The following is a 27,500-nucleotide window of genomic DNA, read 5'->3' as shown; positions in this document are numbered from 1 at the left end:
ACTGGATGCTCTATATCATATCCTTAGTAAATTGATGGAACGATTATTACAATATTCTTTTTACTAAACTTCTGTTTAGTCAGTGGTACCCCCCACCCCCTCCCATCGCCACCCCTCAAAGGAGGAAAAAAATCCTTGACAAGCCTTCGAAAATAGTTCATGATTTAATAAAACACCGGATATTGTAATGCTGTTGAAACATTTTCAAACTATCGTCGAACCTGTCCTAAATATGAAAATGTGTACTGGCTTCCTGGTTACCCTGATATTTTTTGCTGAAGCAAAATTTGTATTTGGTATGGTGATGTAGAACTCTGTCCTCATAAATGGAATTCAAAATGTGTTCTGCATTTGAACAGACATTTGTATTATTCTTTTGGTCACAACAGATTTCTCTGTGTGAAATTCGGGCTGCTCTCCCAAGGGAGAGCGCGTCGCTACACTGACAGCGCCACCCTTTTTTTCTTTCTTTTTTGTTGTTGTATTTTTTCGTCTGCCTGCAGTTTTATTTGTTTTTCTATCGAAGTGGATATTTTTACATTTTTGCTAGGGACAACCCTTTTGTTGCCGTGGGTTCTTTTACCTGCGCTAAATGCATGCTGCACACGGGACCTCGGTTTATCGTTTCATGCGAATGACTTGCGTCCAGACCACCACTCACGGTCCAGTGGAGGGGGAGAAATTACTGGTGACTGGCAGTGTGATTCGAACCAGTGCGCTCAGATTCTCTCGCTTCCTATACGGACGCGTTACCTCTAGGCCAACACTCCACCTATTTTTTTTTTTTTTTTTTAGATTTAAAAATATTTAAAAAAATCACTTAAAACCCGTTTCATCCCAGGTTTCGCAGCAGTATCTAGGACGTCCGCCATTCTGTGTTATTACTAAATGCAAGGTGTGTTGTTAGGTGGGGGTGGGACTGGCCCGGTGCAACAGACTCTGGCCACCCTACTAATTTTTTACCCCTGGATCATTCTGAGCGAGCCTCGAATGGCCATCGGGGATCGTTAATTGTGGCTGGTCAAAATTGAACCTCCACCCCGGCCCCCTTTTACCTCCCGGTTGGAAATGTTATCTCTTTTCTACGGGTTTGAATTAAGCTGTTGGAAAAGAAAGGGGGGTTTGGGGGGGGGGGGGGGAGGGCGTTCTGGGCTAGCCTACACTGACACCCACCCCTACACACACACACACACCCTTCTGCATTAACTGAAGCAAAGGTGGGGAAATTCTGCTTCGCTATCCTTTATTGGTTTTCACTGGGCAAAACTTACCCTGGGGGTTATTTTGAGTTGGGGGGGGGGGTAACGTCCATCTACGGGGAGAAGGGGTGTGGGGGGCAGTTTACTCTCAGGGGTCAATCAAGCCTGGTCTACAAAGCTACCGGGGTTAATCTGAGATAGACAGATTTTACCCCGGGGGTAAAAAAACAAAACAAACAACAACCAACCAACCAAACAACAACAAAAAAACTAACGAGGGGTACAAATATGATGCCACACCGGTAAACATGACATACAGTCTACAGACACAAACGGCTAGTCAGATTTTACCCCGGTGGTAAAAACTAAGGTGGGGGGGGGGGGGTTACGAATATGATGCTACACCGATAAACATGACATACAGTTGCACAGACACAAAACACTAACGACGCGTGCAACTGTGGCGGATGAATTTCGCCTGCTGACTCAGCTGAGATGCAGGGACTGTTTGTTCAACCCTTTCCGCTGCTGCAAAACGTTCTGCTGATTACAGTAGCTTTCGCGGTGGTGAGCTTTTGACGTGTCATTGTGTAACTTCTTCACTGCCGCCGCCGGCTCGTCAACTGAGAAATGGCCGTCACCTTGCTCAGATGAGAACCGAGCTTACCTGCATACAGGTTACGCTGTGTCCGGCTGGAGTGTCCTGTGCGTGTCTGCACCCATCGTGAACACAGCGCAGGCCTCCAAGGGTGGTGCAGGATTGTTCCAAGGTCGGGTGGAGACAGTGCTTCTCTGGGTCCTCCCCAGCACCTACAGGTGTTTCTCTTTCTTCTTCTTTATCTTGACTTATCCTCTAATTTTGGGGTGGATTTTCAGAAATGATGTTTTCTATGTAATAATAATAATAATAATCATTATTATAGAAACAATGATAACAATAATCAATCATAACGGTATTATCATTCATTTTCAGTGTAATATCATCATTTTAGATTAACAGACTATGAATAAATAAACGAAGTCTTTTGGGGGATAATAGTACCTTTGAGCAGGGGGAAAAAAGACATCGCTGAAAAGTACTACACAAATCAACTGAAGTGAAGACTGACGCCCCATTGACGATCTTATTCCACCACTGAGGTTCAGCAGTCGAAGAGAGGCCAGACACTACAGTCAAATAACGACTTTTTTTCTCTCCAACTATATCTCGTTTTTTGGGGGTTTCTGTTTGTTTGTTTTTTGCCTGCTAGGTGTATCATCACTTGTGGATCACAAAAAACGTGTTCTTAGATTTCTGTGAATACCCGTTGTTATGGAAACAAATCAAAATGGCCGCCAAACAATGTCTCCAAGAAATCGGGTTTGTGGTCCATGTGGTGCATGCAAACACTTTTTGTTATGTGGACTTAATTCACAATGACATTATCTTCATTTTCACATGACTGTGTTGATTCTTCAATTATTGTATTTTTCAAATGAATTTTTGAAATTTTGCGTATTGCGAAATCCTCAAAATTTACAATGGATAAAAAGATTGGAACTGCTATAAATTAAAACCCAGAGAATATTTTCATACATACTCACGACAAAACTTCAATAACATGTTAATAAACAATCATGAAAAGTCTCGTGGTTCTAGGTTTACTCATCATTGAGCAAGTTCAAGGTATGTTGTCAAGGCCAGAAACTTGACGACTTGCGTCGAAACTGAGCAAAATAAACACTTCCGTGATTCAGCAAGCAATCTTTATTGGCATTTTTTTTCCATTGTTAAAGACATCTTTACAGTGGAAAAACTTATGCATATGATAGAAGAGATGTTCAAGAATCAAAATCCATCCAAAACCAAACTCATGAAAAATCATCATTTTGGTCTCTTTTGCACTGCCGTGCCCCCCCTATACCATACAGTACAATGGTAGTCTCCATTGTACTGTATAGTTGCGAGGCATGGACACTGACGGCCGAAACTGAATGGAAGATCCAGGCCTTCGAGAACAAATGCCTGAGGAAGCTCCTTCAAATTTCCTGGATCGAGCACAGGACCAATGAATATGTACGGAGCAGAATTAAGAACCTTGCTGGACCTCAGGAACCTCTCCTTTCAACTGTGAAGAGACGCAAGCTGATATGATTTGGGCACAACACTCGACACACCAGTCTGTCCAAAACAATCATGCAAGGCACCATCGAGGGCGGGAGAAGAAGAGGAAGACAGCGGAAGAACTGGCATGAGAACATCAAACAATGGACCGGACTCCATACACGTGAGCTGCTGCCGGCGGCTGCTGACAGAGACAGATGGAGAAGGGAGGTTGCATCTGCGGTCCTCAGGTTTCCCCCAACGACTACTTTGTAGTTATGGGCCTGAGGAAGAGGAGCAGTCCCCCCACCTAAAGAGGTAGGCGGTGAGGTTGCTCGATCCACATCGTTTGTGAGGACATACATTCACTGTGCCAGTAGCAACAAGGAGGTTGAATGGTGACCCCTGCAGCCTCGTCAGTCCAGTCAAATATGTATGTATGTATGTATGGATGTTTGTATATTATGTGTACATGCATACATGATGATAATATGGTGATGTGGAGTGATGGCCTAGAGGTAACGCGTCCGCCTTGGAAGCGAGAGAATCTGAGCGCGCTGGTTCGAATCACGGCTCAGCCGCCGATGTTTTCTTCCTTTCCACTCGACCTTGAGTGGTGGTCTTGACGTTAGCCATTCGGATGAGACGATAAACCGAAGTCCCGTGTGCAGCATGCACTTAGCGCACGTAAAAGAACCCACGGCAACAAAAGAGTTGTTCCTGGCAAAATTCTGTAGAAAAATCCACTTCGATAGGAAAAACCAATAAAACTACCCGCAGGAAAAAATGCAAAAAATAGGTGGCGCTGTAATGTAGCGACGCGCTCTCCCTGGGGAGAGCAGCCTGATTTTCACACAGAGAAATCTGTTGTGATAAAAAAGAAATACAAATACAAATAATTTATATAGCGCCTATTCTCGGTCGGAGACCAAGCTCTGAGCGCTTTATAACCACGGAGTCATTTACACCACAGGCTGCCTAACTAGGTAGAGCCTGGACAGACAGTTGCCATTGGGCGCTCATCATTCGTTTCCTGTAACCATTCAGTCACGATTCAGTCACACACACACTCCTGCAGACATGTAACATTTTACGTGTATGACCGTTTTGTTTATTCACCCCGCCATTCAGGCAGCAATACCCCGTTTTCGGTGATGTCCATGCTGGGTGTGTCCTTGTTTTCATAACCCACCAAAACGCTGAAATTGATTACAGGATCTTTAACGTGCGTATGTGATCTCCTGTGTGTGTATACACACGAAGGGAGTTCTGGTACTGGCAGGTCTGCACATAATTTGACCTGGGAGATGGGGAAAATCTCCACCCTTTACCCACCAGGCGCCGTTAGCGAGATTCGAAGTCGGGAGACTCAGATTGAAATTCCAACGCTTTTAGCCATTCGGCTTTTGCGTCCGGGGGGTAAACTTCAAGTGGTCAGAACTGACCCCCTCCTCACCAAGCTCCGTTAGTTTTTCAGCGTGTATTTAATATTCCTGGTTTTGCTGGTTTTGATCGTTATATTGATTTTCTTATATTAGTTAATTGGTTTACTGATTGTATTCTGCTATATTGATTGTGTTTATGTTTGTACCTTAGTAGTTTTTTTTTTCCGTTGGCAATTTATTTTCAGTTATTCTTTTTTTTCAACAAAAAAAAAAAAAAAAGAAAAAAAAGAAAAGAAAAAAAGACGGCCTAGAATAATCCATCAGTTAACAAAACTACAAAAATACACTGTTCTCTATCAAGTAACCATGGAAAACCTTTTCATGTGCTTGGTCTCTCTGAATCAGTTAAGACACTCGGAACATACCAGTGTTGCTGAGATGTACACACGAGGCTAGAAACATAATTCGTAATGACAGCTTAAGGGGGTTGGGGGGTGGGAGTGGGGGCCGTGGTAGTGCAAATTTGAACAAAATCGTGATTTTTCACGATTTTTTGTTTTTTGACAATTTTCGACTCTTCAAACCCTAAACCGAAGAACATACCATTTAGCCCAGAAATGACAGCTGGACTCTTTTTGTACTGGGTTTTGTTGACTGTCTTCATGTTTTTCTTTTCCTGTTTTCTCTGTTTCACTCTTTGGGTTAGTCAGCTGTTTCAAATAACTACTACATAAAACTGGCTACAGTTACAGGTTTGAAATTTTGCACAGTTATTCTACAATGTACGATCTTTATTTTGTGCAGGCCAGTTTTGATCAACTTGTCAATATGATGTTATTTCAAGCATAATTTGAAAAAAAACGCAGAGTGTTTTAAGTCATGAAAAAAAATCATCACAAAATTTCTAAAATAGGTGCTAGGAGTTTCTTATTTGGAGAAAAGATGAAATAAATGATAATGTAAACAAAACAAAACAAAACAAAACAAAAGGACTAAAATATCTTGAATAAACCTAAGTTTTAAGCATTTGAATTTGTTTGTTTGGCGGCCATTTTGGATGCGTTTCCATAACGACGGGTGGGGAAAGTGAACAAAACCTTAAATTTTTTTTTTTTTTTTTTATACACTTTTAAGACAAATGACTTTGAAACCAACACAAAAATGAGTAATATTACTTAAAAGAATGCATGCTGATTTGTACTACAAGGCGGTAATTTGCATTTAGCGGTCGTTGGGGGTGGGGGCTTGGGGTCGATCTTGACCAGACACAAATGACCCCGGGGAGGGAGTGGTAGTGTGGGTGGGGGGAGGGGTGATCCAGGGCAGAGTTAAAGTTTATAATAATGATAATAATGATTAATATTTATGTAGCGCTGCATCTTGTGCAGAGACAAATCAAAGTGCTTTTCACACCAGTAATTCCCATGCACGCTTAACTCTTAAACTTGAGAAACTTAAGACAGACAAAAAGAAAAGGCAGCGTAGGGAGGCTATCTTGGAAAGCTTGAAGCTGTTAAGTGTTACATGGAAACAAACCCAGGGCATGTTTTCAGACCAGTGACCTAACACACCAGCAGTGGTGCCAGTTGCATTGCTTGGTTCTAACTTTTTGACAGTTACACGTGACTAAAATGCCTACGTTGACCGAACTACGCCATTGGTCAGTTCCATACCTACACACAGTTAGTAGCGGGTTACGACCATACTAGGCTCTTCCGTCCGAGCAATGCAACTGGCTGAAGCTTACCAGTCAGGTACAAACAAACAAACAAGGGACGCCATTGGTTAATATTTTTACTTGTGAGATACATATAACACTCCGTCTGCATTCATGCTTGTGTCTTGGCTTTTTGTGAACGTCGATGTGTGTGTGTGTGTGTGTGTGTGTGTGTGTGTGTGTGTGTGTGTGTGTGTGTGTGTGTGTGTCCGTACGTGCCAAGAACATGTCTAATTCTTGTCCCTGTTTGCGAGACCAATCTTTTTATTTATTTATTATTCATTTATTTATTTATTATTATTATTATTGTTATTTCTAGAGATCATCTCCTTTGATCAGAAGCCAACCAGTCAGCTTTCTCCGCCTGCGACCAGATCACTCAAAACTCAAAAGCTGTTGGCTGTCCACCCCCCCCCCCCCCCCAACACCTACCAGTCTGTAGAAGCGGACCACCACCTCCAATACTTCCTCAACATGCCTCCTGTTTCCACTGAAGGTGACATGGAGAAGGTGATGCAAACAGGTAAGTAAAACAATGTTAGACGGGAAACTGGTAACAGTAGTCATGATGTTTCTTCGTACAAGCTTAGGTAAAGGTTAGTACAGTCCAGTTCAGTTACCCAGGGAGGCGTTATTGCATCCGGACAAATCCATACGCGCTACACCACATCTGCTAAGCAGATGCTTGACCAGCAGCGTAACCCCAACGCGCTTGGAGGTTAATAATAATAATTATTAAAAAAAACCACGTAAAACAGTCCGTTAGGGCTGTAGCAGCAGTGAAGTCAAATTCACTGCTTCAAGGGCTTGGCATAGGAAGGAGGTGTTGGGGGTACGAGGGGGTGGTGGGATGGAGGGGCGGAGGGGGTGCATTCCTTTCCTTTCGCCGCTTTGATCTTTCCGACTGAAGTCAGGTGGCCGGCCCTTTTCACACCTTGGTGCAGTGAGGTGAATCAGAGTGAAGTGCCTTTCCCAAGGACACAATCACACGCTGAAACGGGGGCCTACGGAATTTTGCCAGGGACAACCCATTTGTTGCCGTGGGTTCTTTTACGTGCGCTAAATGCATGCCGCACACGGGACCTCGGTTTATCGTCTCATTCGAATGACTATAGCGTCCAGACCACCACGCAAGGTCTAGTGGAGGAGGGGAGAAAATACTGGCGACTGCCAGTGTAATTCGAACCAGCGCGCTCAGATTCTGTCGCTTCCTAGGCGGACGCGTTACCTCCAGGTTAGCACTCCACCTGAATGCTGATCTCCCTTCTCTTGTGTCCTTTCTCATCTTCCTAACCTGTACTCTGACTTTTTCAACCAGAAAATCAAAGCCATCAGGGACAACTTTCCACACTCTCACAACCCTGATCCATGCCCCTCCACCTCCCCGCCCCTCCTCCACACACAGTATCACGGTACCCGGTTTTCTGACCTTTTTTTTGGCCAGTATCTGAAGTGCTCATTGGAAATATAATCATGAAATCATCCCAAACCACCTGTGGTCTTCATCCCATTCCCACTTCTCTTCTGCTTAACCATCTGACTGACTATCCTTTGCTCTAATCATCTTTACAGGCTTGTTTTTTTTTTCTGACGAAAGTTGGTTGTCAAGCAACAAACTTAAACTGAATTGCGATAAAACTGAAAACCACCCGTTTCTTTAAAAAAAGAAAAACAGAAAAAAAGAGAAGTCTTAGCCCTCAGTTCCAATTCCTACTTCACTCCCAATGGCTGATTGCGAAATCAAGTTTTCTAATTGTGTCCGTGACCTTGGCATTCTTCTTGACAGTGATCTTTCCTTGAAACAGCATGTTGCAAAAACTTGCCAACAATAGCCGACTTCGAACTCAAATGTAGTGAACTCTTTAATCCGCTCTTTTCTTACAGAAAACAACAACAACCAAGACTCTTCTTACATCATTTCTCGTCTCGACTATTGCACTTCCGTTTTCATCAGCTGTCCTCAATCTGTCAGTCAGCCTCTTCAGCGCATTCAGAACTCTGCGGCAACGGTAATTATAAAGAAACCAACACTGCACTCAACTACCTTATAAACTGCACTGGCTTGTGACTGAACAAAGAATAAAATACAAGTGCTCCTGTCTCTGCTTTAAAGTTATCACAGGCTCTGCTCCTCGGTATCTGTCTGAACTTCTCCACACATACATTCCTTCCAGGACCTTTCGATCCTTTGCTGGCACCAGGCTCTTTCAGCTTCCTAGTTTCACACGCAAACAGCATGGACAACGAGCCTTTTCCTGCTCAGCAGCCAAACTCTGGAACTCTCTACCATACTCTTCCCGACACAGTCAGTCCTCAGAGTCTTTCAAGTCCAGACTGAAAACGTTTTTCCCCTTCACTCATCACTATGATTACGGCCTGTCTGTCCCTACCATTCAAGAACGTGCTATTTCCATCCATCCACACTGATTACTTGGTTGTGATGTGTGTACACGAGGGCGGAGACAAGGAGTGTGGGTGTGGTCGCTTTTGTGTGTGTGTGTGTATACGTGTGTGATATGTTGTTATTTTTTGTGTGGTGTTATACAGCACACCATATTATTGTTTTTGTGTGTATATGTGTGTAAGTGTGTGATATGTTGTTACTTTGTATGTGTGTGTTATACAGCACATATTGTTTCGTTGATGTTACTTTTTGTAGTTACCGAAAAGCGCCTTAAGCGTGCGAAGGCACTATATGAATTACCATTATTATTATTATTACTACTACTACCCGTCAGTTGATAAGTTTTCTCAACACTAGAAGAATCATCTCTCTCTCTCTCTCTTAACGACTGGGGGGAAAAAGGCACAGTACCCGCCTGCCACATGGCAAAGTAGCAAAGTGCCGCTTATCCCGTAGTAGTTTAGTTTGCTTTGATTTTGTTTTGTTTTTTTGCTTTCCGTTCCATTTTGTTTTGCATCATTTTTTGTTCTGTTGTTCTGATTTGCACCTACTATGTCACTAGAGCTTTACAGCTAATGACATTAAACATTTCAGTGTTCAGTGTTCTCTTTCTTTCTTCTTTGTGTGTGTGTGTGTGTGTGTGTGTGTGTGTGTGTGTGTGTGTGTGTGTTCAGCAGAGACTCTGGATGACGAAGATGATGACATGGACAGCAAAAAAGGGAAGCAAGGCTGCTCCTTCTCCCCACGCTGTCAGCTTCCCGTCATGCTCTCTCTGGGCTTCCTCCTCATCGGCTGCATACGCACCAGTTTCGCGCAAGTGATGACCCACGTGACAGCTGTCAACCAATCAACGACCGCTGATGTGAGAGAGACGGAGAGAGGGGAAGACAGAGAGAGAGAGAGAGAGAGAGAGAGAGATGAATAGAAAGGTGACCCTTCAGGGGCCGTATTCAAGAGCCTATCATGCCTGCGGATAAATGTATACCTGTGGGCAAGTCTACCTGAGGCAAGGCAAAACCGCCCAAGGGTAAACAGTATCCAGTATTGAGGAACACTCTAGTCTACCTGCGGGTCTCCTAACCCATAGGCAAATTTGCCCTTACTACTGCCTTGGGTGACTGCTCACGAAGCAGAGGTAAATACGGCGGATCTTTTTGCAGCGTTGTTTTTTGTTTAGGGAAAACCGGCGTGCTTTGTGGACAGCCCGTGTTCAGCAAACTCTCTCGGCAATGCTCTGAACTGCAGTGTGATTATAAGTAAAAGAGCTTGTGCAAAAGGGAATTACCGGGATTTTACATTATGGACAATAGGTTGGCTGCACCAGTCTTGAATACAAGTTAACTTAACCTTCAAGGTAAACTGTACCCGCGAGTCCCTATGTCAATGGTAACTTGCCTTAAGGTAAAATGAAGTTTCTCTTGAATACGGCTCCAGGTGGAACATCTACACATCTGTGACGCTCCATCACGAAATGAGTCGCTTTGTCCCTGACCAACTTTGCCACTAGCGGCGATTTTAGGTGGGTGGGGGTCAGGTTGTCGATTTTCAGATTTTGACTTCATAGTAAACTTTAGGCTTTCTTTTATCTCATATTGAAGTATCTAGGCATAATTCTGTCTTCTTTTGCCTTAAAAGTGTGCTTAAAATACCAAACCTATCATTCTGATCGCCTATGACTTCGCAAAATCGATCAACTTTGACAAGCTTGTCCTCCCTAATCTCTTGGAACCGACTGGTCGAATCATACATCGTTTTAAAGTCCGTAGCTTTCAATCTATGTTCTTCTCATTGGCTACGTTTTAAACTACGAGCCAACAGTCGCTTTCAAAATAAGGACACACTATGTAAACAATGCGTCACTATGAAGGAAAACCCCCTCTGTTATTGGCCGAGAGAGACCACGTGACGAAACCAGCCATTCAGCACGCTAGCTTTAATGAACATGGTCGCAGTGAACGGAAGCACGCATTTCAACAGACTTGGAAATTTCCTGACAAGATACACTTGCGCTGCAAACATTTTGCCATTAAGTGAAGAAGACGACATTTGTGAGTTTCTAACCCAGTACTTCACTGATGGAACTGGCCATTCCAACTAGGTTGATGGTCATGAAATCCATCTCAGTGAATACGAAGGCGACGCTGATTTCGAAAGCAACAATAATATCAGTTTTGATGTAGATGACGAATCAACATTTGCACTAGATACAGAAAGGTTGGAAGCCTTCGCCTGTAATTGCCGAAATCACATACGCCAGGTGCCATCAGTGTTGTGACTGACATGGAAACGAGTGAAACTGACTTGCTGCACTGAAGTGAGAGAACTGTGTTTCTCACAGCTCACACAAGGAAACGCAAGCAAAGTGACTGGGGGTCTGGAAATAGCTGAAGTGTCTGAAGGTAAGCATTCTTATTTTACCCACATTGACAAATATTGAAATGTAATGATGGTGTAACCAATAATCAATTGCTGATAATTTGTATTTAGCAATGATTGACTCAAGACTGATTTATTGTCTGTACATTGGTACAGAAATTCACAGTTTGGCATGTGGAATAAAAATGATTAAAATAATAATGTGAATCTGAGGAAATTAACAGAGTGTAAATTAAAAGAAAATCACACACACACACACACACACACCAGTACAATGTGTGACACAATGTGTGTCACACACACACACACGCACACATATGGTCCCCTCACATTTTATCCATTACATGTAACTGAGCATGGGTACAAGGGCATGACATTATGAACAGTTTTCAGTTTCAAAGAATTTGCTTCAATGGATATTTTATGTATATGTTTGTCAGGTTGGTTTGTGTGTGTGTGTGTGTGTGTGTGTGTGTGTTTCTCTGTGTGTTTCTGTATCTGTGTGTGTGTTGTTTTGAGGTGAATAAATGTAGTTGTGTCAACAGTTAATACTATCAGTATTACTAATAGTTCAACTTTTGTTTCAGCCCTGAAAGATATGATGGTACTTTATATGCCTGCCTGTACACCAATGAATAGTTCTGAGATCACTGCTGGCAAGTCATGTCATCAGAAGGAAAGGCAACACCACCACATTAACTGCACTGTCAACTAAAGAATTATCTGCTGGTAAACTCCCATCTATGAGTGAGTGATTTTGTGGTCAACTGTTAATGTACTATGATTCAAAATATAAATTTACCATGAAGTCTGCAAACTTATTTTCTTTTTACAAACTTTGTACAGATGTACATGTATGGAATTGTAAAGTTTTGCAAAGACATTCACATAAATGATATCAGTGTGCAGGTGCTTGACATGACACTATGCATAAAGTAACTTAATGCATTGTAGCATGTCATGCACATGCACACTGATATGCACACTGATACTCATAGTGATACAGCATTAATAATCACTATTTCATACTTTTATTATCAGTAAACTGCTTTATCTTATTATATTATGAAATTAAATAAATAAATAAATATATAAGTGTATTCTTTTTTTCTGATAAAATAGATGGAACTAGAAGTAAAGCATTTTGTAAAGTCCTGTGTAAAGAATGAAAGCTGTGATGTAGATGTACAAAACTGAAATTACTGTTTGATATTTAATCTATTATTATTAGCATTAATTATTGAATAAACATGAATTTGTACCTTTTGTGTGAGCAGTTTTGTTGTATGGATCTTGTTTTGTTTTTTTTAATGGTGTTGTGCTTGTTGCATGGATTATGGTAATATCACAAGCACAGTAAGTCAGTGAGCACATTGAATCATAACAATTACACAATTCAGCATCATGATTTACCATTTTCCCCCTTTAATCTGGCATAAATTTTAGTACACATACTATACAATGCAAAAGTTTCATCGCAATTGGACCACAAACAACACTACAACAAAACTAATCTTAAAACCGGTAGGTTTCTAGTCATGTTGAGCTGATTAAAAAGTATGTATACTTTCCCCTCAGTCGCAATTCTTTCCAAAAAAATTTATATATATAAAATTCTTTTTTGAATAAAATCAAGTGCACTCAATATTTTTCTTTCAACCTTTGAGCAATTGTGGATATTGCCACTAAGTATGTGTGTGCCAAATTTCATGAACACATCTTGCTTAGAAGTATGTGGTTGCTATGAACATGTTCCAAAACTTTTCGGCCTTGATTTCTCAGTTCGTTACTTTCGCGACTTTAGAACTTCAAATCACAATAACTTTTCACAGAATCATCCGATTTACAAACTTTTTTTTTGCTGTAAAGCTCATTTACTGCAGATTTATGATATACCAATAAGTAAAAATCGACCTCTGGTGCAAAGTGACTCATTCCGTGGTGGAGGGTCACAATTCTGTCAAAATGCCCAACATAGCTTTGTCAGTCAGAAACATCAGGACATTATCATATTCACTATCAATACAACGAATACAAGGAGCGAATGTTTTCTCAATAAGACAGACAACTCAATCTCTCTCCATGTATGTGTATGTGTGTGCATGTGTGTTTGTCTGTGCACGTTTGCATGTGCATGTGCGTATGCTTGTGTCCGTGTGCTTGCACGCATATGCTGTAGCATTCTAAATCGTTTTCTAAAGCAAAAATAGAGCTCCAGAATCATGCACAAGGGGACTGCGCAACAGAAATTTGTATATGCCTGTGGTATCTATCCCATCATATGGCTTTTTGGACCACTGTTTTTGTTGTTATTGTTGTTTTGAAGTTAGGAGAGAGACAGACAGACAGACAGACAGACAGAGACAGAGTCAGAGAGAGACAGAGAGAGAGAGAGTGGTTTTGACGTTTTGAAGTTTTGCTGTCATTGACTGTACACTCCTTGTGACGGGGATACAAATAAATTTTCAAGGGATATAAGATCAAGAAAACAAGCAAACTAAATGTCAATTAATATTCACAACAAAGCGAGAGAGAGAGAAACGACACGACATGACACGAAACGAAATTTTACCAGGGCAATGAGATAAGCAAAACATATGCTTTTTCCCCACCAGCCCTGGGGTATAAAAGAAAGGGAAAAAGAGGGATGTGGAGGGGAGGGCTACATCAAAGAACACATGAACACAGAACTGTTAACATGAAAGATATCAACGACAAATTTCACCGAAAGTCACACGAGAAACTTATGAAAAAAAAGACAAAATAAAGGACTCTCTATCCCCACCCCTGCCCCAGTCTCATTCCCTCCAACCCCATGCACACAGTGAAAGCCTTAAATTTCAACATTCAGTCGCAAATATGATAATAATGAAAGATATCAAAATTCACGATGATATACCAACGACTTTCTTTTTTTCTTTTCCCCCCCAATAACATTGGTCAACGTGAAGAGAGAAAAAAAATGAACAAAGCATCTAATAAGATAATCAACAAGTTGTCTACATTGAAGTTTTTATTTCCTGAAATAGAAATGGAGAGAGAGAGAGAGAGAGAGAGAGAGAGAGAGAGAGAATTCATTTCAAAGAGTTGTCACGTTTTGAAGTTTTGAAAAGCACCAGTGCTCACTCAGCAGAGAGAAGACTTTCGATTTGTCCAGAATTGTTCCAGAGGGAGTCACAATCAGGACATGATGATGGTGCTACCTGTATGCAGTTTGTCAGTACTGGTACTGGAATCGATGGGGCTGTCATGGGAATGAAGCGAAACGAAATTTTATTTCATGGTGATGATAATATAGATACTTTTTTTGAGTGATGGCCTAGAGGTAACGCGTCCGCCTAGGAAGCGAGAAAATATGAGCGCGCTGGTTTGAACCACGGCTCAGTCGCCAATATTTTCTCCCCCTCCACTAGACCTTGAGTGGTAGTCTGGACGCTAGTCATTCGGATGAGACGATAAACCGAGGTCCCGTGTGCAGCATGCACCTAGCGCGCGTAAAAGAACCCACGGCAACAAAAGGGTTGTCCCTGGCAAAATTCTGTAGAAAAATCCACTTCGACAGGAAAAACAAATAAAACTGCCCGCAGGAAAAAATTCAAAACAAAAAAGAAAAGAGAAAAAGGTGGCTCTGTTGTGTTGCGACGCGCTGTCCCTGGGGAGAGCAGCCCGAATTTCACACAGAGAAATCAAGCTCTAAGCGCTTTACAAACATGAGGTCAATTGACAGCAGGCTGCCTACCTGGGTAGAGCCGACTGACGGTTGCCATTGGGCGCTCATCATTCGTTTCCCGTGTCATTCAATCAGATTTCAGGCCAGCACACATACACACTGACGGACATGTATCATTTTACGTGTATGACCATTTTGTTTATTTTCCCCCGCCATGTAGGCAGCCATACTCCGTTTTTCGGGGAATGTGCATGCTGATTCCGTTCTTGCTTCCACAACCCCCTGAATGCTGACATGGATTACAGGATCTTTAATGCGTGTATTTGACCTGCGTGCGTATACACACGGAAGGGGTTCAGGCACTGGCAGGTCTGCACATATATTAACCTGAGAGATCGGAAAAATCACCCTTTACCCACCAGACGCCGTTTCCGAGATTCGAACCCGGAACCCTTAGATTGAAAGTCCAACGCTTTAATCACTCGGCTAAAAGGGGGAATGAATAATAATGACATGCTCCCCCCCCCCTCCCCCCCTTTATATTCTTCTTTATACATCCAGCCCTCTTGGGGAAAACAGTTGAAGCAAACATAACTCTCAATATTTGCCTGCAATGTGTTTCTTCCTTTTCAGTGTCCGGTCTCGAACACGTCATATGACGCCAGGATTGACATGAGGACTGACGTCATGCTGATGTCACACACGGTTTTCTTCGTGGGAAGCGGGCTGTCCGTTCTGCCGGCAGGTATCTTAACGACCATCGTGTCCCCTAAACGGTTCGTTTCACATTCTCACCGCTCTCTGCCTAGTTCTTCATTCGTTAAAAGAACATTCTCTCGTTCTTTTTTGTATGCTATTTCCTAAACGGTTCGTTTCTCAATCTCACAGTTTATTGCGTAGTTCTTCTTCCGTTTATAACATTCTGTTGCTCTTACTTGTATACTATTTACTGTACACGCACATACGCACGCACGCACACACACATAGAGAAAGTTATCACTATTATTCGTTGGTAAATATTGTCTGATTCCCGATGGTACATATAGTGGGTTTTCTTAGAATCAGGAAGTTGCAACTCACTGGGCATTTTATTTGGATATGACGGTGGTTTCTCACAAGCATCATCAACAATAATGACAGTTCCAGTTTCTGAAGGAGGCGACAATGCATTCAGACAAATCCATATACACTATACCACATCTGCTAGACAGATGCCAAACCAGCAGCCTAACCCAACGCCTTCAGTGCATGCCGATATGTCTCTGTACCTTTCAGGGGCCGTATTTGAGACAAAATTCGTTTTGCCTTTGACATGGTTGGGACCAGCGGGTACAGATTAACGTGAAGGTTAAGTTTTCTTCACATTCAAAACACACTGGTGCTCTCAGGCAGCTGACCCATTGCTGATGATAAAAAAATTCCAGCGATTCCCTTCTGCACATGCTCTTAGTTTTACTTCTCTCGCACCACAGTTTTTGAGCATTGTCGAGAGAGTTCGCAAAACACGTGCAATTGCACGCCTTTTTTCCCTCAACAAAAACAGTGCTACAAAACGATCCGCTCTTGTTTTCCTGATACCGGATGTTGCTCACCCTCTGGCAGTTTGCCTTGCTTGAGGCAGATTACCTGCAGGTACACATTTACATGCAGGTACGATGGTCTCAAGTCTTGAATACGGCCCCAGAGTGGATTTCTTCCACAAAATTTTGCCAGATGACAACACTTTTTCAGTGCTGCACACACTTGCTGCACACGGGACTTCAGTCTCGTCTCATCCAAATGACTGGATGCTCAGTTTGATTTTTCCATTTTCAAACTTGGAAGAAAGGACAGCGGGAATTGAACACAGACACTTGTGGACATCACACTGGCAGATGAGTGTCTCAACCATTCTGCCAACTTGCTCAAAAAGTAAATGAATAAGTAAATAGTTAAATAAATGAATGATGAATTAAAAAAAAGAAAAAAGAATCCGTGCCTGACAGAGGAAAGTCTAATTGATTCACGTTTCAATTCTTTAGGATAATGACTGAAATTGTTTTTGTGTGTGTACATGTGTGTGTGTGTACGTGTGTGTATTTGAGTGTGTGTGTGTGTGTGTGTGTGTGAACTTTGGCTGTGGCTGTGGCTAGCACGCTGCCTCAGTACACATTGAAACGCACGTGCAAATTGCTTTGCAGTGTTGTCTGGATTTCCAGTCTGATGGGGGCCGTCACCACCCTCCTCATTCCCTTCAGCATCCTGCACTTAGACCCCTCATCTTCATCCTCCGTGGCCTGCAAGGTGTCTTTGAAGTGAGACATGAGGCATGCGTCACACAGCGTCATTCCCACACTGTATGGTATTAGCTAGTTGGCCTTTGGGAACCATCCCAACGCTGACTGTCCTACAACCCTCTTGATCGAGAGAGTGGGGATGTAACTTGGGCCAGACACTGTCCACCGGGGACGTAACTTGGACAAGACATTCTCCACTGTAATCAAATTATATGCCATACACGTAAAAACCTAATCGTTTACATACGAGTGAACGTGGGAGTTGCGGCCCACGAACGATGACGACGACGAAGAAGAAATTCTTGCCCAGATAGTTGGGATAGCAGGTGCCTCCTCTGCTGTTCTGATGGTCATTGTCGAGCTGTTAAGAGCATGGCATTTAGGTTAATACTTAATGTCCCATATACAAAATACTGTGAAAATATTGAATGTATTTGCAAGGGTCGATTAACGGTAGAACACGTTTTAACCCGCTGTTTGGAAATGAAAACTTTTTTTGCCTCCAGATATTACTAAACACGTGTTACCAGTTTCATTTTTTTTTTTAAGTTCTGTATTTCAAAATGTTCTTTATTAAAGTTAGCTAGTTAAGTGTTAAATAGTCCAGTTGGTTGTTTATTGTAGGTCCCCACATCATCCTCGTTTTAAATAATAATCTATAGAAGTATTGATTATTGATTGATTTCCTGTCCTTATCCCGCTTCCCACATCCCCCCGGTCACACACACTCTTCCAGTAGTATGTTTTTCTTTCTCCAACCACTGACACCCACCCTCTCCATTTTACATTTTGTACTCTTTTCCACATTCTGTTCTCTCTCTCTCTTTTCCTTCCTCAATCCCCTCCCTGTCACCCCCCAACCCCGCTCACACACACCCTCACTCCCACCTCAACCGCCCCCTTTTCAGTTGAATAGTGATGCAATTGATTTTCACAAATGATGGTTTCTAATTAATGATAATAATAATCACTATTATGATAGGAAAAAATACAAATAATGATAATAATAATATCATCTTGGATGAACAGACTATAAATGAATAAACGATGATGGTCATTGTCGGACACGACTGACAATCATACATTGTTCAGTTAAAGGTCCCGTGACCTTTTGCAACCATTGGGGCAGTAGATACATATTCACTTATTTGCTGTGTCTAGGCCTCAGCAGTTTCAGTAGCTCAAAGAGGCGTCACTGCGTTCGGACAAATCCATATACGCTACACCACATCTGCCAAGCAGATGCCTGACCAGCAGCGTAAACCCAACGCGCTTAGTCAGGCCTTGAGAAAAAAAAAGCTTACATAAATAAATAAATAGATAAATAATAAATATGATATAAAAAAGGTAGTTGTAATGAAAATAATGATAAAATAATAATAATAATAAATAAATAATTAAATAAATAAGACAACAATGATGATAAATAAGCAAATAAATATAAAACATGAAGACACACATTCACACATACACCCACACATGCATAACAGATATGCCCCCAAAACGCAGTTTCACAGATATGAAAGCACAATCAAATACATATAAACGTACATGAGCTCCAACACACACACACACACACCACAAATTACCTTGCACCTCCTCTACCCCCTCCTCCACACACTCATTTCTAGTCTATGTATCGAAGCTTCCACGGCACACACACACACACACACACAAACACGCATGAACGCTTACTTGTACAAGCACACACACACACGCCCATATCTCCCACCCCCAACCCCACACACATATATACAAAGAGATATATATATATATATATAATATATACGTTCCAATATCCTGTTGCTCCCACAGTGTAGGCATGCATACACTCACATACCTCATCCTCTACCCCACCTCCTCCCTGCACCCCCACCTCCCCCTCACACACACACACATGCACAGAACTCTCCTGACACTTGTGTACACTTACACTCTCACGCATGCACAAACGCACTCAAAAACACAGACCCACACATACACAAATACACACACGCACAGAGGCTGACACTGATTGGCCGCAAGAGGGATGGGAAAAGATCTCTGATGCCAAGAACGTGGCGTCTAGTGTGTTGCTCAGTCTATTGTATTTGGAAAAGCCCACAGCATAGTAAAGGGTGGTGGGGGTGGTAGGGGAGGGGACAATTATCTCCTTCCGCCATTTTGATGCGCCCCCCTCCCCTCCCACTCCCTCCCCAACCGATTTCAGAACTCTGTAGTTACTGACGCTCCAGAAATATCCCTGATGATTCAAATAGTAATACTGATTCTACTCAAGTCATGATTTGCAAACATAACCCTGTTTTAGACATCCAGCCAACACTAATAGTAATATTCGTATGTGCACACACACACAAAAAAAAGATCATCCACATCACTCAACATACATATCAAAACATCACAAAACCTATACAAACACAGAAACAAACGCACATTCGCACTGTCACAGGCATTAGGAGTGGTGAAAAAAACCCACACACATGAGTATCTAAGTTCTCCTTGAAAGTTGAGCAGCACAGAGATCTTAATGATTATAGTCCTCAGTTACAGGCTCAAACTCTGTGTACCAGAGAACTCAACACTATCAATACAATGCAATACAATATAATGCAGTGATTGTTACACAGCACAATACAATATAATACCATTTACATCAACATTCATGGCTAAGAAGTGCTAATTTTTTCAACGTTGTCTTTTACTGGCAAGTATGATCCGTATATTTCAACGTTACAGTCTATACGATACAATGTGATATAGCTTTCTCCTGTGTGAAGTTTTTCTTTTTCCTTTCCAAACTCAAGTTATCTTCGGGTCACTGCATAAATGTTATACGTCTACTTAAGAAAACGACAACTTGTTCCCCGTTTTTTATATCATATATTGATATATTCATTATTTTTGTTCTATTGCGAGTCCTTTTCGATGCGAGTTCGATAACTCATAAACTGTAAACCATTAATAACTGTCTCGACATGCAATGTGTTAGTCACGCGAACTCAGTGTTGGCGGAGCAGTAATCGATGGCTATGATTTTCTCTGTTTTTTTTTTTCTTCTCCAGTCAACGAAACAAAGCGCAGCATTTACCTTACTTTCGGCCTGGACAACACAGGCAGACAAAGCAATGGCATTTTCAGTTCTATCCGCTGGTAAGTTTGGTTTTTTTTATAATTTGAAATCGAATCTGTATTGCAATGTATTAGTTTTTGTGACAACAGATTTCTGTGTGTCAAACCAGGGCTTCTTTTTCCAAGTGGGCAGCGCAACACTGCATGCAGCTCATCCGTTACATTCATGGTCTTTCTTCTGTTTGTCAGTTTGTTGGTTTTATTCTCAAAGTTGATTTTTCTGAATATATATATATATTTTTAATCAGGGACAACCCTTTTGTTGCCGTGTTTGTTTTTGTTTTAATATTTTTTTAATAAAAAAAAAATTATGTATATGAATATATATATATATTTAAATTTTACGTGCGCCAAATGCATGGTGTATATTGGACCTCGGTTTATTGTATCATCCTCCTTCTTCTTCGTTCGTGGGCTGCAAATCCCAAGTTCACTCGTATCTTACACGAATGGGTTTTTTTACGTGTATGACCGTTTTCACCCCGCTGTGTAGGAAGCCATACTCCGTTTTCGGGGGTGTGCATGCTGGGCATGTTCTTGTTTCCATAAACCACCGAACGCTGGCATGGATTACAGTATCTTTGACATGCGTATTTGATCATCTGCTTGCCGTATACACACAAAGGGGGGTCTGCACATATGTTGACCTGGGAGATCGGAAAAATCTCCGTCCTTTACCCACCAGGCACCGTTACCGAGATTCGAACCCGGGACCCTCAGATTGAAAGTCATTGTCATCATCATGATCATCATCATCGTCATCATCATCGTCGTCATCATCATAGACAACCCTGAGTCAAGCGTGTATTCTTGCCTACTTAACTCCTTTTTTTGTTTGCTAAAAAGATTATGACATTTATTGTCTGTGTTTTGTCTGTTTGGCTGGGTGGTTGGTTAATTGCTTTTCCTTGCTGTATCCAATAAACTTACACTGATGCTGTTATAACTACAGTGCTAATTTTTGTTACTTACTGACAAATGCAAGCTCAGAATGACAACCACCATTCATTCTTTCACCTGCTACAAAGTATTTTTACTTCTACCATTTGACATGCTCTTTTTGATATATACTATTTTGGAGATGTGTCAAAATGTGTACAGGTGCTAACATGCTGGTAACCACATTCTCTTTTTCCTGGACATTTTGTGGACATGAGTGACTGTGATAAGCCCAGAAAAGGAAGCACGCACACACACACACCATTTGCTTTATTTTTTTTGCTATCATTTTCTTGTCTTAGACTCAGATATATTGAATTTTTACAGTGGAAAAATACTTTCCCCTGTCAACCTTTTGAGAACAGTTTTGGTTTTTGAGAATGCCACCTTGTCATCGTCATATAAATTTATAAAATCAAATGAATTAACTGTTTTATCTGTTTGACAGCACTTAAGAGTTTTGCCAGATTTCTACCCAATATAATCAGTTACAACCTGTGGTCATTGCTTATTCATGATATATATATATATATATATATATTTTTTTTTTTTTTTTTTTTTTTTTTTTTTTTCTCAAGGCCCGACTAAGCTCGTTGGGTTACGCTGCTGGTCAGCCATCTGCTTGGCAGATGTGGTGTAGCGTATATGGATTTGACCGAACGCAGTGACGCCTCCTTGAGCTACTGATACTGATCACATGCGAACAGTCGGATAGGTGATGATACTTAACACTTTGCACAATGATGATGATGATGATCATGTGAAAGTGTGCAGTAACCTTAACAGCTAACAAGGCACTTCCTGGATTTTTTGGGGGGAGAGGGGGGTGAGGGAGGAGGGGGACCGGGGGGGCTGTGTGTGTGTGTGTGTGTGGGGGGGGGGGGGGGGGGAATAACGGGTGACATGTTCTCTACATCTATTACCAGCTCTTTGATCAGCTAAACAAAACCGACAAATGCTATTATGAAAACAGTTGTCATCATCATTAATCTAGTGGCCTCAACGCACAGAATGTGATGTTTATATGATGGCATATGCAGGGTAAACATTGGACTGAAGTAATAATGAAATAAAAGAAAAGAAACGAAGTGAAAACGAGTTCAGCCTGTATTCCTCAACATGGTATGTGTGTTTTTGGGATAGGATGCAGAAGTAGGAGGCGCCGTGATCATTATTGCTTTTTAGCCCAGCCGACTGCTTAGAGCCATCATTATGAGGACTGAAAACAACATTTTGTCAATATCATTCCTGTAGAACCCATTAAAAAAATAAAAATTAAAAAAAGGAAACAAATTAGGCTCAACTGCAGTCACATCCTTTTACAGCCAGTGCAGAAACTCGAAATATGTTTCTGCTGTCCAGTTCGTCAATGTTTGACTTCAAACAAATTATTGTAGATCATGTACACCATTATATATATATATATATATATATATATATATATATATATATATATATATATATCTAACAACAGGCATACAAATCCTAAAAAAAGCCAGCCGGCAACTCATAGTAAACAAAACAACACACACACACACACAACAACAACAACAACCGAACACATGTTAAGAGTGTCATAACGTCCGGGGAAAGGACAAAAATATTAAAGTATTCATTGGAAAACGACCGGCAAGGTATACCTTTATCAAAAATAGATTAATAAACAAATAAAGAAAAGAAAAGAAAAGAAACGAAGGAAGATCCGACATAAAGAAATGGAAACGAGAAGAGGCAACCATCTCTTGTCCATGTGTTCTGTGTGGCTTGTTCGGGATTGAAGAAGCTATGCTAGTCTCGAATAAAAGCTAATTTGTGTTTGCACATTTCCTTCTGTCATTGCTGCTGTGTGCGCATGTCAGATGATCGGCATAAGGACAAGCCCGGCGCTTCCTTTTTGAGATAGTCTGGTTTTGTCCCAGTGTACCTTTTATTTACCTGTGTGCTGGCTGAATCGGTAGCGTAAGCAGCGTTGACTTACGTTTCTTGTTAATCGAGAGAGTTACCACTCTTTACTATCTGTTAATCAAAAGGAAACAAAGAGAGGGATAGGACAGGGAAGAGTTCCAGCACATAATTTCCAGTAGGTTGTCCGATACTTTTCACATTCAAGGTGCACCAGGAGATGGAAGAGGCGGGGAGAGGGGGGAGGGGATAAGCTAAAATCGAAATATCATATCAGAATGTGCGAGTGTCAGACAGATGAAACTCAAACGTACACACATTCACAACATCATATAGATATGCACATATAGATAAAAACAGACAGATAAACAAGACTCATTTTCTTTTTCACTTCACTTCATCTGTCCCTTAGTGTGGATGACAGTTGGGGCACCACAGATAACATGTCAACCACCTTCCTGCATCTTCTGTTTTCTTTTCAACCGCCAAAGACGTGGAACAAGCTCCCTGATAACCTCCGTCATTCTGATTCCCTCGCATCTTTTAAATCTCGTCTCAAAACTCACCTTTTCCCTCAGCAATAAGTTCAATTGTGGCAGGTCTACTTCCTTTGCGTTAGCTGTGCTTGACTATGTGTGTATACATATGTATGTGTACATAACTACATGCATGTATATGAATGTGTATTGTGCGTGCGTGTGTTTATGCATGTTTGTGCCTGCCCTTGTGTGCGTATGTGTTAGGGTAGCTGTTAGATACACATGTATGTATGCAGTGTGAGTGAGTGAATGAGTGTGTGTGTAACATTGATGTAATGTTTTATGTTAACAAAAGTGTTTTTGTAAAGCACCTAGAGCAGATTTCTGGATAGTGTGCTATGTAAGTATCCATTATTATTATTATTATCCTCCCCTTTTTTCTGCTTCCCTAAGGACCTCGCTCAGCCTCAGACCTGTCCATTCTGGGATGTTGTCTTCCCCAAGGGCCTCGCTCAGCCTCAGACCTGTCCATTCTGGGATGCTGTCTTCCCAAGGGCCTCGCTCAGCCTCAGACCTGTCCATTCTGGGATGATATCTTCCCTAAGGGCCTCACTCAGCCTCAGACCTGTCCATTCTGGGATGCTGTCTTCCCTAAGGGCCTCGCTCAGACAAGACCTGTCCAATCTGGGATGCTGTCTTCCCTAAGGGCCTCGCTCAGACAAGACCTGTCCATTCTGGGGTGTTGTCTTCCTTAAGGGCCTCGCTCAGCCTCAGACCTGTCCGTTCTGAGATGTCTTCCCTAAGGGCCTCGCTCAGCCTCAGACCTGTCCATTCTGGGATGTTGTCTTCCCATCTCTTTTTCTGTCTGCCTCTCCTTATCTCTCCTTGTACAGCACCCTGCAGGATCGTCTTTACAAGTCCTGTTGATCTTGTGATGTGCCCATACCACCCAATTCGCGTTTTTTTTCACAGTGGTGAGATGATCTTCACAGAGCCCGATGGTTTGCTCGATTCTGTTCCTCACTTCCTCGTTAGTTATGTGATCTCTGTACGTGATACCCAAGAGTGTTTGAAAGCATCTCATTTCTTTGGCCTGCATTTTCCTTTGAAAGGAGCACCGAATCTTCTCGGATTTGGTCATGTCCGTGAAAAAGGAACGAACTATGTCGAAGCGGTATTGGCCCGACCCAACTCCAGTGACTCGGAAACTCTACAGCTGTGTGGAGAACCAGCAGCGTATAGCTGCCCTTTTCGCGGAGACTGGGGTGTCCATCTGACGAACGAGAAGAAGAAAAGGAAGAAGAAGAAGAAGTCAAACACACAGCCTTTTCTTCATGTTTTACGAGGAAACCATTCAACACGTCGTTGTCGTCTATTTCTTCTTCTTCACCACCTTCTTGTTATTATTGTTCGTCTTCTTGTTGTTGTTTTTTTTTGTTGTCGTCATCATCATTCTTATTGTTATCATTCTTCGTTTTTCTCCTTACTGTTATTGTCATTATATAACAACATGTTAACAGAAAGTTTCAAATCTGTGTGTGTGTGTGTGTGTGTGTGTGTGTGTGTGTGTGTGTGTGTGAGTAAGTGTGTGTGTGTGTGTGTGTGCGTGCGGGTGTGTCTTTATGTGTGTGCGTACGCGCACGTGTGTATATGTGCGTGCGTGCGTGTGACAGGTTCTTTTTTTGCACCAGCAATTTCGTCGGCCGTGACAGCTACGACTATATGCTACGTCAAATGGGATGCTGTCTTCTACATTATTGGTAAGAGTACTATAACTATATTACCATGTTGTACTGCACTGTGTTTTTTATGAAGACATCTTGCTCTTTCTTTTACTTTCCACAGTCTGCGAATGTGTTAGTTTTGCTTTCCAAATGGGAATTGTTCTGCATGTTCTTTGCCAGGAACAACCTTTTTGCTGCACACGGGACCTCGCTTTATTTGTATTTGTATTTCTTTTTATCACAGCAGATTTATCTGTGTGAAATTCGGGCTGTTCTCCCTAGGGAGAGCGCGTTGCTACACTACAGCGCCACCCATTTTTTTTGTATTTTTTCCTGCGTGCAGTTTCATTTGTTTTTCCTGTCGAAGTGGATTTTTCCACAGAATTTTGCCAGGGACAACCCATTTGTTGCCGTGGGTTCTTTTACGTGCGCTAAGTGCATGCTGCACGCAGGACCTCGGTTTATCGTCTCATTCGAATAACTAGCGTCCAGACAACCACTCAAGGTCTAGTGGAGGGGAAGAAAATACCGGCGGCTGAGCCGTGATTCAAACCAGCGCGCTCAGATTCTCTCGCTTCCTAGGCGGACTCGTTACCTCTAGGCCATCAGTCCACATTCATTCTTTAGCATCTCATCCGACCACCACTCAAGGTCTAGTGGGGGAGAGGGTGTGTGTGTGGGGGGAGGGGGGGCGGGGGGCGGGATGGGAGGGAGGGGAGTAAAAAAAAAAAAACCGTTCCGTAAATGGGACTCAAACCCGGCAACACTTGCTTCCTAGTTGGGCGAATTACCACTTGGCCACCACTCCACACTAACACAGAGACAGACAGACAGAGTGGTGGTGGTAGATAGATTTAAAATTGGAGGACATACATTTACATCAAAGACTTACACAAACAATTAGCGAGCTAGAGATCAAAGCTTACAGATGAAAATGACTAACGAATCACATACAAAGAAATTCATAAAGAGCGAAACATTGTTAAAAATTAAAATCTTCTAAACAACAGAATTACAAATCAGCAGGGCCACGAAAGTATTTTCTAGTTGAACCATAGCCTTTTTTCAGACTAAATATGGGTTTCGAAGTATCCACAGGTATCTGTTATAGCCCGATTTGTTTTTTAATCCAGTTAACCGAAGTCTTTAGCCATGTAAATGATTCAAAGGTTAGTAAAGTAAGCTTTTATTCACATGTGTATGCACTGTACCTACTGTACTGATATCATCTTTTGGAATGAAATTTCTTTGAATGTAATATCAGTCCTCAATCTGCGTTCGTGGGCTGCAGCCCCAACGTTCACTCGAATGTACGAGTGGACTTTTACGTGCATGACAGTCTTCATCCCACCATGTAGGCAGCCATACTCCGATTTCGGAGATACACATCCTGGGTATGTTCTTGCTTCCATAACCCACCGAATGCTGGCATGGATTACAGGGACTTAAACGTGCGTATTTGATCGTCTGCTTGCCGTATACACATGAAGGGGGTTCAGGCACAAGCAGGTCTGCACATGTGTTGACCTGGGAGATAAAAAAAACACAACTAACTCCAACCTTTACCCACCAGGCGCCGTTGCCGAGATTCGAACCCTGGGCCCTCAGATTGAAAGTCCAATGCTTTAACCACGCTCATGCACACGAACAGCATTCAGGCACTAGCAGGTCTGCACGAATGTTGACCTGGGAGGAAAATCTCCACCATTAACCCGTCAGACGCGCCGAAACAGAAGTCGGGAAACAGTTGGAAACACAGCGCTCCAACCACCGCATCAATATGAAATCAATTTCGTTTTTGCTTTTTCTAGATCATGATTTTTTTTTTTATACCCAGGCCCTTTTAAGGGAAAAAAAACATGTGGCCCAAAAACGGCAGTCCCCATACTACTATATTCATCCATCCATCCATTCATTCATCCATTAATTAATTCATTCATCCACCCATCAATCCATTCATTCATCCACCCATCCATCGATTCATCCATCCATTCATTCATCCCGCAAGATCCGAACTGTGCACTCAAGGCCGTGGTGTAACCTTTGCAGGTGGTGGAGGTATGTTGTGGACTGTTGTCTGGTTTCGCCATTTCCACGACAGACCCGAACTTCACCCAGGGCTGACGTCAGAAGAACGAGACTACTTCAGAAAATACGGCACCAACGTTCGACAAGGCTCCGTAGAACTGGTAAGCTGTGTATTGGTCTTTGTTGATG

At 42.0% G+C, this 27,500-nt stretch overlaps 2 protein-coding genes across 2 annotated transcripts in view; one reads left to right on the top strand and one right to left on the bottom strand.

Moving 5' to 3' along the window:
- LOC143284818 (uncharacterized) overlaps positions 1-27,500 on the bottom strand; it is a 55,043-nt gene that overhangs the window by 13,525 nt on the left and 14,018 nt on the right. The gene's annotated exons all lie outside the window — the stretch shown is intronic.
- LOC143284817 (putative vesicular glutamate transporter eat-4) overlaps positions 17,090-27,500 on the top strand; it is a 17,253-nt gene continuing 6,842 nt past the window's right edge. The window contains exons 1-4 of the mRNA XM_076591864.1: positions 17,090-17,128; positions 20,173-20,260; positions 25,233-25,319; positions 27,333-27,472. Coding sequence (XP_076447979.1) covers positions 20,236-20,260; positions 25,233-25,319; positions 27,333-27,472 — 252 coding nt within the window. The 5' untranslated portion in view covers positions 17,090-17,128; positions 20,173-20,235. The remainder of the gene's footprint in view (positions 17,129-20,172; positions 20,261-25,232; positions 25,320-27,332; positions 27,473-27,500) is intronic.

Source organism: Babylonia areolata, chromosome 8, assembly GCF_041734735.1.
Source record: "Babylonia areolata isolate BAREFJ2019XMU chromosome 8, ASM4173473v1, whole genome shotgun sequence".
In the NCBI taxonomy this organism is placed as follows: domain Eukaryota; kingdom Metazoa; phylum Mollusca; class Gastropoda; order Neogastropoda; family Buccinidae; genus Babylonia; species Babylonia areolata.
This window is presented reverse-complemented; position numbering and strand designations above follow the sequence as displayed.